Source organism: Callorhinchus milii, unplaced genomic scaffold (assembly GCF_018977255.1).
Source record: "Callorhinchus milii isolate IMCB2004 unplaced genomic scaffold, IMCB_Cmil_1.0 Scaffold28, whole genome shotgun sequence".
Taxonomy (NCBI): Eukaryota; Metazoa; Chordata; class Chondrichthyes; order Chimaeriformes; family Callorhinchidae; genus Callorhinchus; species Callorhinchus milii.
In genome coordinates, this window is record NW_024704769.1 from 1,770,047 (window position 1) to 1,782,630 (window position 12,584).

Below are 12,584 nucleotides of genomic sequence, written 5' to 3' on the forward strand. Positions count from 1 at the left end.
CACTGAAACACACACAGTGAGAGACAACAATGAGACAGAGAGACACACAGGGTCACACAAACTGAGACAGAGACACACAGGGTCACACACACACTGAGACAGAGAGAGACATATACACACACACTGAGACAGACTGAGAGAGACACACAGGGTCACACACACTGAGCGACTGAGAGGAGGCACACACTGAGACAGAGAGACACACACTGAGAGACACAGACACTGAGACAGAGAGACACACACACTGAGACAGAGAGACACACACGCACTGAGAGACACAGACACTGAGACAGAGAGACACACACACTGAGAGACACAGACACTGAGACACACAGACAGACACACACACACTGAGAGACACAGACACTGAGACAGAGAGACACACACACTGAGAGACACAGACACTGAGACGCACAGACAGACACACACACACTGAGAGACACAGACACTGAGACAGACTGAGACAGAGAGACACACACACTGAGAGACACAGACACTGAGACAGACTGAGACAGAGAGACACACACACTGAGAGACACAGACACTGAGACAGACTGAGACAGAGAGACACACACACTGAGAGACACAGACACTGAGACACACAGACAGACACACACACAGAAAGAGTCAACGTGCAGCGCCTCGAGACGTCTCAAAGCGCTTCACGGCGTACACTGGGAAGTGGAGTGACTGTGTATTTTGTGGGTGAAACTCGGTGATCGGTTCGCGCATAGCGCGCGTGTGAGGGGTGGGGGGCGCGGGGAGTGTGTATATGTGTCCCGAGTGTGTAATGGCACACGACTGTTTGTGTGCAATTGGCCGCCGACAAAATACACAGTCACTACACTCGGAATGCACGGATTATTATTATGCGTGTGGGGTTGGGGTTAATTTGTTCTGTCCCTTTAAGAGTTGGGGGGAGGGACAGAAATTAAAGACCCCGCCCCATGCTCATCAGTTGCCCAATCACAGTGTGGGGGGCGGGGTTGTAGCGGGCTATCCCTGAGATGATTGGTTGACTGGGCTGTCGATCAAGCCTGCAGGCCAGATTTGACGGACAGCAAAGCCAGCCAATCAGCTTATGGTATCGTCCTCACCCGCCCTGCTAGGCTCGCTACGATTGGGTAACCGATGAGTAGGGGCGGGTCCCACGGTTCCCCCCTCGTCAACTGACCAGATTTGATTGACAGGCGAGCGAACCAATCATCTCGGAGTATCGCCCACGCCCCCCCCTCGGGTCCGGCAGACGCGCTATGATTGGGTGAGCGCCGAGCGGGGGCGGGTCCCCTCGCGCGCGGCTCGTCACCAACCGCCCCGCCCGCTTTGACTGACAGCTCCGCCAGCCAGTCAGCGCTCGCTGCCGCCCGCCGGGCGCGCCGCGATTGGCCGAAGCGAAGGGGCGGGATGCCAGCTGGTGGGCGCGCAGGCGCAGAAGCCACAAGCCCGGGGTCGGACAGGCGAGGCGGGGCGGGCGGGCGAGCGAGCGAGTGAGTGAGTGAGCAAGATGGAGGGTTACGGCATCATCGCCAACCAGCCTGTGGTCATCGACAACGTGAGTCCCGGCTTCTCTCTCTCTCTCTCCCTCCGCCTCACGGTGCTGCAGTCCCCCGCGGCTCCCCCGGTGTCTGGCTGTCAGTCACCGCCTCAGCCTCCAACCGTCGCCGCTGCTCGGTCAGGAGGCCGCGCGCGGGCCTCTGGCTCCAATTAAAGGGATGGGGAATGGGATGGTCCTCGCCCCGCCCCCCCCCCCCACACACACACACACGGGATTTAATTTGGCCGACAGACACAACGCCATTGAAAAGGAGATGGCAGGGAGGATGGGGGATGGAGAGAGAGAGAGAGAGAGAGGGGGTGGGGGGCTGAGGGGGAGGGAGAGAGGGTGGGGGGGGGGGGAAGGGTCTCTCGCTTCATCCTTCCCCCTCTCTCGCTTCATCCTTCCCCCTCTCTCGCTTCATCCTTCCCCCTCTCTCGCTTCATCCCTCTCTCTCTCCTTTCCTCCCCCCTCTCTCCCTTTTGCCTTTCCACATCCTTTCTTACAAGACCCACAGTCACTACATTTTGCCACCCGCTGGTGCCCAGGCACCTCCCCACCTGCTGCTCTGTGTGTCTTGGCCCATCGTACTGGGATGTTGCCAGAGCTGGGATGGACGAGGCCGCCAATTTGCAAGACTTTTGACAGGTCCTCGGTTTAATATCTGGTCCAAAGAACAGCGCCTCGTAGACCCATACAAACAGGAGGAGGCCATTCAGCCCCTTGAGTCTGTTCCGCCATTCAGTTAGATCATAGCTGATCTGTACCTCAACTCCAAATATCCAGCTTTGCCCCATATCCCTTGATCCCCTGACCTAACAAATATCTATCCACCTCAGTCTTCACAATGTGAATGGTTCCAGCATCCACAGCCTTTCAATAATAATAATAATTTGGTCACTTAATCCACGACCGTTTGTGGGACACTGCTGTGTGCAATTGGCTGCTGCGATTCGCCCACAAAATATACAGTCAATTCACTTTATGGTGTTATTATAAAACTCTATTCCTTCAACCAAGTCAATAGATATATGGGGAAAAGCTAAGGCCCCAGTACAGACCCCTGGGGAACACCGTTTGTTGCATCCCGCCCATCAGTGAACGTTCCTTCGATCCCTATTCTCTGTTTCCTGCCTCCCGACCAATTTCCAAGCCACGTCGCAAGATTACCTCCCAATTCCATGCGCTCTTAGTTTTGCTGATAACCTCTTGTGTGGAACCTTATCAGATGCCTCCGAAAATCCATGCAGCCGACATCCACAGACACTCGCTTATCCACCGTGTTAGTGACCTCCTCAAAAAATTCAATTAGTTTCGTCAGACGTGGTCCACCTTTCACAAATCCATGCCGACTCTCTTTGATTAGCTCACACTTGTTCAAGTGCTCAGTCCCTCTGTCCCTGATGAGAGATTCCAGGTCTGTAGATATCTGGTTCTCCTTCCCTCCCTTCTTAAATAATGGAGTGACATTTTTAATCTTACAATCCGAGGGCACAATTCCCGAATATAGAGAGCTTTGGAAAGTTATGACCAACGCCTCTGCAATTTCCTCCTCTACCTCTTTTAATACCTTGGGGTGGAATCCATCCCAAGGGGATCAAACAGTGCAGTGCTTCCCTACAAGAGTGTCAACATTACCAACAACTTAATAATAATAGTGAATAATAGTCCTTGCATTTGATGTAACAGCTTAATACCTCGTTGAGCCATCTCAAAGCACTCCACAGAATATATTGTTATGTGGACTGACTGCAATTTGTGGGAGAAACACGGCAGCCGATTGTGCACAGCAGCGTCCCACAAACAGTCGTGGATTGAGTGACCAAATTATTATTATTATTATTTATTTGTGAAGGGATTATTAACCCCTGGAAAAGCGATCCGCCAATTGACTAACGGCCGGGCTCCTACTTACTGCTAGGGAAACAGAGGCGCGTGTGTGTGGAGTTATTTTTGCACTTCTGGAGCACCCTCGTGTCTCGGGAGTGCTTAATGTTCCTTCAGCCTAGTCTGGGGCTTCAACCCACAACCTTCTGACTCAGAAAAGAGTGCTAGAAACTGAGGCGGGCTCACCCCTTGAACTTCACAGTTAGTTGCTGTCAAGCGTAGTGACTGTGTGCTAGCAGACAGATGCAGTTTGTGAGATCCTCCACACAGCCATGAAGTAAGTCAATGACTGAGTTCGTGACGAGCTGCCACTGAGCAAATGGAAAAGGTCGTTATTATAACCATAGGAGTGGCATTGTGAATGTCTCATCAGCCCTGCAGCGCTTTCTCCCTTCATGTAGACTCCACTCGACAAATACCTACAGTTAGCATCTAGAGCAGTTACACTGGGTGTATGTATGGGTGTGTGTTTGACCACACCTTCAGTCATCCGCCCTGTCCGATTGCCTCCCCTCTTGCCTCCACCCCCCCCTTAATTCCTACTCCCAGTTCAGGTCCCAATCCCTGACTGTCCAGCGCCTTGGGGTCGTCCTCCCAATGTGAAAGGGAGGACTTGTTGTTGTTGCGTGTGTGTATGTGTATGGGGGTGGCTCTATAGTTGTTTAACTCGCAATGGAAAATGTTTTTGGTTAGCACTGTACTCGGTTAAATAATAAATAGGGCCCCGGTTGTTAGTCGATTAGCGGATTGCTTTCTGGGAGTAATAATCCATCCAAAAACAATTAATAATTTCCATGACTGTTTGTGGGGACGCTGCTGTGCTCAATTGGCTGCCGTGTTTCACCCACAAAATATACAGTCAATTCACTTTACAATATATCCTGTGAAGCGCTTTGAGGCGTCTCGAAGACGTGATAAGGCGCTGTATCAAATGCAAGGAGTATTATTTTTATATCTTTATTGATTTATTTTCACTCATGGAGGAGGAAGCCCTCCCTGTTGATCTGTTTCCCCGCAGACTAGAAATAAACAGCTCTGGATTGGCGGCTTGGGGTCGGACAGTCTTGGCAACTAACGACAGTTGTGTTTCCGTTAGCCTTTCCTCGGGTGCCAAAGCCAGATGACTGCCATAGCTGCCTTGTGATGTGTCTCCTAACAAAACAGGCCGGCCTTTCATGACGGCTGCATGCAAAGCTTTGAAAGTTTTTTTGTAGACGCTGGCAGCTTTAATGCACTGGGTGTGTCACTGGCTCTTTGTCTGGACGCCCTCTTTCCTGGTGCCAATGAAGTCACGTAAAGTGGCACATCGGCGAGGTTATTATTCGCTGTATCTGTGCTCGGCTGAAAGTCGCTTTGTTTTAAATGAACCGGCCACGTGATTCTCTGCAAACACATGATTCTGTGGGTTATTACACTTCCTCTATTTTTATCTTTCCAGGGCTCTGGGGTCATCAAAGCTGGCTTTGCAGGCGATCAGATTCCTAAATACTGTTTTCCCAATTAGTAAGTTTCTATTACTTCCTATTATTGTGCTGCTTGCCTGAGCTCCACTAACAAACAAGAGGACCCGGGTTCGATTCCCGGGCGGGGCGAAACCTTTGGCAAATTTCCTTACTCCACACGCCTCTGTTTACCCAGCAGTAAGTAAGAACCCGGTCGTTAGATGATTTGCGGATCGCTTTCCAGGCGTAATAATCCCTGGTGGAACGCACCACACCTTGTTTACCTAATTCGGCAGAGCATTAGCTGCAGGTTGGCAAGAGCTAAGGCTTGGGAACACCAGAGGGTGTGTTGGAGTAACTGGCGGAGTTCAAGCAGCTTAAACTGAATAGCTTGCCATTGAGAGCATTGCCTAGCCATACTTACCTGCCCTCTCCCCCGTACTCCTGTAGCTTCATGGAACTCTTTTATCAAATGTAAATATTTAGGCAAGATTCCTTACGCCACGCTCCTCTGTTTACCTTGTAGTCAGTAGGAACCTGGTTGCCAGTCGTTTGGTGGATCATTTTTCGGGGTAATAACAAATAATAAAATAAAAAGATAAATAATAATAATAATTTTTAAAAATTTATCCCACGACTGTTTATGCTTTTGAGACTCTCGACGACGTGATAAGGCGCTATAACAAATGCCAGGATTATTATTATTATTATTATTGTTCCTGAAGAGTGTAACTGAAAGCAATATTACAAGAAAGTCTTTTTCAACCTTTTTCTTTCTCTCCGCCAGTGTGGGGCGTCCAAAGCATGTGCGGGTCATGGCTGGAGCGCTGGAGGGCGATATCTTCATCGGTCCCAAAGCCGAGGTATTGAGTTTGCTCCTTCGCACGTCTGCTCATGAGAGAAATCTCGTCGTAATATTAATGATAATAATAATAATCCTCGCATTTGATATATTTCCGAGTTCCGTAGTTTATTGGTTAGAGCCAAGACCTGATAAGGCTCTATATCAAATTATTATTGTCAAAAACATAACTATTTACACTTGAGCTAAATTGGGTGCGTAATTCTTCTTTAATTAATTAATTTAATTTCTTTAATTAGCCTCAAAGCGCTGGAACACTCTCCCTCAATCTCTCTGCCTTGCCCCCTCTCTCCTTTTCTTCAAGTCCCGCCTGAAAATCTTCCTCTTCGACCGTGCTTACGGCCATCTCACCTCCTCCCCCGGCTCGGAGTCAGGCTCTGTGACTGTTAAGCGCTCTTGAGACGCTACCCGGTGTGGAGGTCTTTCCCCCCTCTCTTTCTCTTCCTCTGTTCAAACGTTCTCCTTTTCTCCCTCCTCATCTACTTCCCCCCACTTCCCGCCCCCATTGCCTCACCAATTCTCCTCCCTCTCCCCCACCCACTGTAGGAGCACCGTGGGTTGCTCTCTATCCGCTATCCCATGGAGCACGGGATAGTTCGTGACTGGAATGACATGGAGAGGATCTGGCAGTATGTCTACTCTAAGGATCAGCTTCAGACGTTTTCAGAAGAGGTGAGAGTCTCACAGTCGCTGTTGGGGTGGGGTTGGGATCTGCTGACTGCGGTGCGGGAGGCAGAGTGGGTGTGCCACCTCTCCAGTCGAATGGAGGGAGCAGGTAGTGGGTTGGGGAGTAAGCAGATGGGAGAGGTCGGGAGGTGCCAGGGAATGAAGGGATTTGAGGACGAGTGTGAGGATCTTGAAAATCAATCCATTCAGTGATAGGGAGCCTGGCGAGGGCTGGGGTGATGGGGGAAAGGGGTTTAGTGTGTGTGATAGGGAGCCAGTGTAGCCTGGCGAGGGCTGGGGTGGGTGAGTATGTGGGCAGTGGAGTTTGGGATTAGACAGTCACTGAGCAATTCTGTATCTTTTCAGCATCCAGTCCTTCTGACTGAGGCTCCACTGAACCCTGGCAAAAACCGCGAGCGAGCAGCAGAGGTCTTCTTCGAGACTTTCAACGTCCCTGCACTTTTCATCTCGATGCAAGCTGTGCTCAGTCTGTGAGTAATTATAATAATATTACAATAATAAGAATAATTACAGGCGACCGGCAGGTCTGTTCAGATCTTTCAGGCTAGTCACTGGGAACAGAGATTCCTCCCACTCAGCCCCTGTTAACCCTGCAGCTAAAGCCCTAACTAACGTGGTTCTAGCTGGACAAGCAGCGGGAAAGCTGGCCAAAGAGAGATATCAATGGCCAAGCTATGTGTGGGTTTAGATGGTTAGACTCCAGCAGTTACCCCAACGCACTCTCTGGGCTCCCCCTCAAGCCTTGGCTCTCGCCAACCTGCGCCTAATACTCTCCGGAATTAGGTTAGCGAGGGGGCGTCCCTCCAGGGAGAGAGAGAGCGCATTCCATTCCAACAATCTATATCTGGGGTTTCCAGGTGTGTGTAGGTGGGAGGCAGGGAATTCTCAGTTGGGTTTGGAGACTCTTAAGCCACATGTGTCAAGACTCCCGGCGGGTGGGGGGGAAAACAAAAATATATATATTTTGTGAGCGAAACGTGGCAGCCAGTGACATCCTTAGTGTATTGCTTCCCTGTTGATTGATCGAACAATGTGAATAATTGTTTGACCATTCGATCTCCCAAAAGCTTTCAAAATCTTGGAAGAGCATCTAGACTCGTAGAACCGTACAGCGCAGAAGTAGGCCATTCGGCCTGTGGTGTCTGTGTACTCTCTCCCACTCTGTACGCTCTCTCTCTCTCTGTGCCACAGTTACGCCACGGGAAGGACGACTGGTGTGGTGTTGGACGCGGGGGACGGCGTGACCCACGCGGTGCCAATCTACGAGGGCTTTGCGATGCCCCACTCCATCATGAGGGTGGACATCGCTGGCCGGGATGTATCCCGTTACCTCCGCCTGCTGCTCAGGAAGGAAGGCTACGACTTCCACACCACCGCGGAGTTCGAAGTGGTCAAAACCATCAAAGAGGTGAGTGCGTGCACGCGCGTGTGTATCTGCGTGCGCGCCACACAGGAAGCGACCGTACACGAGCGTGTGGAATCCACGCGCGCGCGTGTGGGTGTGGGTGTCCGTTTGCATACTGCACCGGAAAAGACCTTAGATGTGGAGTCGCCGTAGCGGAGTGGTTACAACCGGGGGCGATACCTTCGGCAAGTTTTCTTAGGGGATGGGGTGCGAATGCAAGTTGTTGTTGTTGTTCACAAGCAGCTCAATGTGGGCCTTTGGTTTTCAGCGGGCCTGTTACCTGTCCATCAACCCCCAGAAAGATGAGACCCTGGAGACGGAGAAAGCTCAGTACACACTGCCCGACGGCAGCACCCTGGAGGTGTGTGAGAGTGTGTGTGTGTAGGTGTTGCAGGCTGTGTGTGTGTGTGTGTGTGTGTGTAGCAGGCGGTGTGTGTGTGTGTAGGTGTTGCAGGCTGTGTGTGTGTGTGTAGCAGGCGGTGTGTGTGTGTGAAGGTGTTGCAGGCTGTGTGTGTGTGTGTATGTGGCTGTGGTGACCAGCTCAGTACCTCTGACCTGCAGGTCGGGCCCTCACGGTTCCGAGCCCCTGAGTTGCTGTTCAAGCCGCACTTGATAGGAGACGAGAGCGAAGGAATTCACGAGGTGTTGGCTTTTGCCATTCAGAAATCTGACATGGATCTGCGGAGAATGCTCTTCTCGAACATTGTGTTGTCTGGCGGCTCCACCCTGTTCAAAGGTAACCTCAGGGCATTTTATTGTCGTTTGCCAGCTCGTTTGACTGTCTACAGGGTGTCCACAAAGTCCTGTTGCGCCCCACACCTGCCCCCTTTCTGTCTCTACAGCGCACTGACCCACACTGAAACGTGGAAGAATGATGATCATTGTATTTAGAAGTACTTCATTGTGTTCAGTAACAAGTGTTCAACTCTGTTTAGACTTATGTGGTTAGAGCGCTCGACTCGCAAGCGAGAGAGGACCCGGGTTCGATTCCCAGGCGGGTCAGGTCAGGGTGGAACATTAGGCAAGTTTCCTTACTACACACGCACACACACACACATGTCTCTGTTTACCAGCACTAAGTAGGAACCCAGTTGTTAGTAGATTGGCGGATTGCTTTTCGGGGGTAATAATCCCTTCAAAATAATAATTATTATTGGGTCACTTAATCCACCACTGTTTGTGCGCAATTGGCTGCCGTGTTTCACCCACAAAATATCCAGTCAATTCACTTTGCAGTGTATCCTGTGAAGCGCTTTGAGACCTCTCGAAGACCCGATAAGGCGCTGTATCGAATGCAAGGATTATTATTATTATCGCCGTGTCTTTACTCTTTACCCAATGTGAGTTGTGATGTTTCAGGTTTCGGTGACCGGTTGCTCAGTGAAGTGAAGAAACTGGCTCCAAAAGATGTGAAAATAAAGGTAAAGGACAGTGCGGGGGGAGAGGGGGCACGGAGTGGGGGCTATGTCTGGGATTTTCATGTGTACGTGGGATACAGGGAATTCTCAGTTTGGTTTGGAGACTCTTAAGTACGGTGTTGGGTTTCCATGTACGTCTTCAGCCGTGACCTGATGACAGGGAAGGAAGGGGTAAAGCAGAGGGATAGAGGAAGAGAGTTCCAGAGTTTCGGGGAGCAGTAGCTGAAAGCGCGGCCGCTGATGGTGGAACGGAGGGCACGAGGGACAAGCAGGAGGCCAGAGCCAGCCATGCAGAGGCAGGGAGGTGCCAAGGCGGGAAGGGATTTGAATACGAGTGCGTGAGGATCTTGAAGTAAGCAGGTCGGATTTGGGGGGGTTAGTCAGATCAGCCTGTTTCCCCATCAGCTATCTGGCGGGCATCTGCCTTCAGCGTGGTTGGGAGGACCGTTGCAGGACAGCTTGTGACGTGCCAGCCACCTTCTGGAGGTCCAAGTCCAGTGCCATGTAGGGCCGTCGAAGAGGAGGGTCTTGAGATCTCAAAGCGATTGCTGGGGGGAGGGACGTGATGAGCCCGGCACAGAATACGAGCAGCTACTCGACGTGTTTGTGTTTCTCTAGATCTCGGCCCCTCAGGAGAGACTGTACTCCACGTGGATCGGGTAAGTGCTGGGGCCGGGGTTTTATCTCTCTGTGCGTTTGCTGCGGGTGGGGGTTGTTGAAGGGGTCGTTGTGCCTTGTTTGTTCTCCTGCACCTGAGGTTGGAGGCTCAGTCCCGTTTCACCTCGGCTCAGCGCGGCCATCGACGGAGGCACGAGAGACAAGCAGGAGGCCAGAGCCAGTCGAGTGGAGGCAGCGGCAGTGGGGTGGGGGGTGAGCAGGAGGGAGAGGTATGAAAGGATTTGAAGACGAGTGTGAGAGGATCTTGAAGTCGATCCCTTCGGTGATTGGGAGCCAGTGATGGGGTGATGGGGAGACGGGGTTTAGTGTGTGTGAGGGGGAGCCATTGGGGCCTGGCGAGGGCTGGGGTGATGGGGGACGGGGTTTAGTGTGTGTGAGGGGGAGCCAGTGGGGCCTGGCGAGGGCTGGGGTGATGGGGACGGAGTTTAATGCGGATGAGTGTGCGGGCGGCAGAGTTGTGGAGTAACTGGTGTGATGAGGGGTGCACAAGTGGAGGGGAAGCTGGCCTGTATAATAACATAACAACTCTGCGTTGATCTCTAGGGGCTCCATCTTGGCGTCCTTGGACACCTTTAAGAAAATGTGGGTGTCGAAAAAGGAGTACGAAGAGGATGGTCCAAGGGCCATTCACAGGAAAACCTTCTAACAGCAGCAGCTCCTGACCTGTACCTGTCTGTGTTCTCCTGTGTGTGAGCCTCGCTCTCTCTGTACGACCCCCGGAATCATGCAGGAACGAACAACGGACAAACAAAAAAAAAAATCTCGAGCGTCAGATCGAAACGAGGTTTTCGGACGGGGGGGTTGGGGGAGTGGGGAGGGGAGTGGGTTTGTGAGACCCCAATCTCCTCCCTTCACTTCCTGCGCCCGTGTGTCTGTGTGTATATTGGAATCTACCTTTTTATTTAATTGCTGTACAAATGTTTGGAGATGTTCGAAAGGCCCAGGATCCGAACTCCCTCTCGTCTGTGGCGGAAAGGTCGTGGGGTTTTTTTTTGAACAAAAAGGAAGAAAAGCAACGGATGGGGGGGGTGGGGGGGGTGGGGAGGGAAGCAAAGGTTTTTTTTTTGCACGGCTAATGTATTGCTGTTGCCGCTCGCTGCCTCTCTCTGTGTGTGTGTCTGGCTAAACCCCGCCAGGTCCCTGAAGGAGAGGGAGAGACAGAGAGAGAAAGGGTGAGTACTGCAGCCAGGCTGCTGTGTAAATTCGTGTGTTTGGTGCCTATTTAGCACGAGCCGTTACCTTGCGGCTTAAACCCAAACCGGCTGCTTAAACAGAATGTGCTGCGATCGTATAATTGACGGCGAGGGGTGCGTCTGCGTCTGTGTGCGTGCACGCGCGCGTGCCTGACACGCAGTTGGTTAAGTTCGAGACAAGTAATGGAATCATTGCTGAATGAATTATTGTATATAAATGTGCTTGCGGTTGATTTTCCAGTGCTATTTGTTTGTTAAGAAGAATTATAACAACGCCCCTCCGCCCCCTTCCCCCACCCCGAAAAATAATGATAATCCTTGCATTTAACATTGCGCCTTATCGCCACGTCCAGACATCGCTCAAAGCACTTCACAGGATACACTGTAAAGTGAATTGACTGGGCGAAAAGCGGCAGCCAATTTATTAGATATTAAAAATAATATTTTCACCCGCCCCCTCTGATCGACTGCGAGTGGGATCGTTTGTAAGTTCCCCCTCCCTCTACCGAGATAGTCTTATGCTGGCTGGATCCACATGTTCCGTTTGTCCCTCCGTTCGGGAACCTTATCTGTTCCTGAAAAAAAAAGAAACCGACTCGAAACTTTAAGGCGTAAAAGATTAAAAATTAAAGAATTTTAAGAATTTCCCCGTAATTTTCGATTGGGAAAACTGACTCACAGCCGAAGACTTGGGGAGAATTTCAGGCCTTGGTTTAAGACTAATTCGGTGGCTAAAAGTGAAGCTTAGTGCTCGCCCCGGACACCAGTGCTCTGTCCCGCTTACCGCTGCTCAACTGGTTTAAAGTCAGAGTGGGAGGTCCAACCATTTTGGCCGCTGAGGGCCGGATGCTCAGTTTGAGAAACGTCCACAGGCCAAATAAGCGATATTTGTGCGTTTCCCTTCCAGAAACGTAACCCGATAACACTTACGAGTTATGGAGGGAGCGGGTGGGCCGGATGTGGCCCGCGGGCCGTCAGTTGGACCCTCCTGGTTCAAGTAAGCGAGACTGGGGGCAGAGAGAACGCTAGCTCGGCTAATCAGCTTAACAGGGGAAATGTTTCTGTAAGTTTGTCTCTGTAAGTTTGTTTGGGGCTAAAATATTGAGGTCTTAATCATTTCTAAGCAGACAGTAGCTGTTGGGATAGTGAGCCCCTTCCAAAATTCCCTTCCTCACGGCGAGAGGCGAGGAGACTGCTGTCTCTCTCCCCTCAAAATATACAGCGTGTCCACAAAGTCCTGTTACTCCCCCCCACATTACAAAACGGTTCTACAACAGAGCAGCTGAAACAAGGCGTTAAGACACACTTTTTGCCCTCTCCCATCCACGTTACAGAAGATGTAGCACCACACGTGGCAACGGATCCGTTATCTGCCATGAAAATAATAATCATCGTTGCATTCCATCTCGCGTCTTCGAGACGTCTCAAGCACTTCGCAGAGTATACTTTAAAGTGAATTGACTGGGTATTTTTTTGTG

The 12,584-nt window shown here is 51.2% G+C and overlaps 1 protein-coding gene across 1 annotated transcript; it reads left to right on the top strand.

Annotated features, from left to right (window-relative positions):
- Window positions 1-1,460: 1,460 nt before the first annotated feature.
- Window positions 1,461-10,943, top strand: LOC103191419 (beta-centractin). Its single transcript, XM_007912406.2, has 11 exons — window positions 1,461-1,552; window positions 4,860-4,924; window positions 5,651-5,726; window positions 6,272-6,397; window positions 6,758-6,882; window positions 7,604-7,820; window positions 8,086-8,178; window positions 8,379-8,553; window positions 9,177-9,238; window positions 9,854-9,894; window positions 10,457-10,943. The coding sequence occupies exons 1-11, from the start codon at window positions 1,505-1,507 to the stop codon at window positions 10,557-10,559; spliced, it is 1,131 nt and encodes a 376-aa protein (XP_007910597.1). The 5' UTR covers window positions 1,461-1,504; the 3' UTR covers window positions 10,560-10,943.
- Window positions 10,944-12,584: the final 1,641 nt, after the last annotated feature.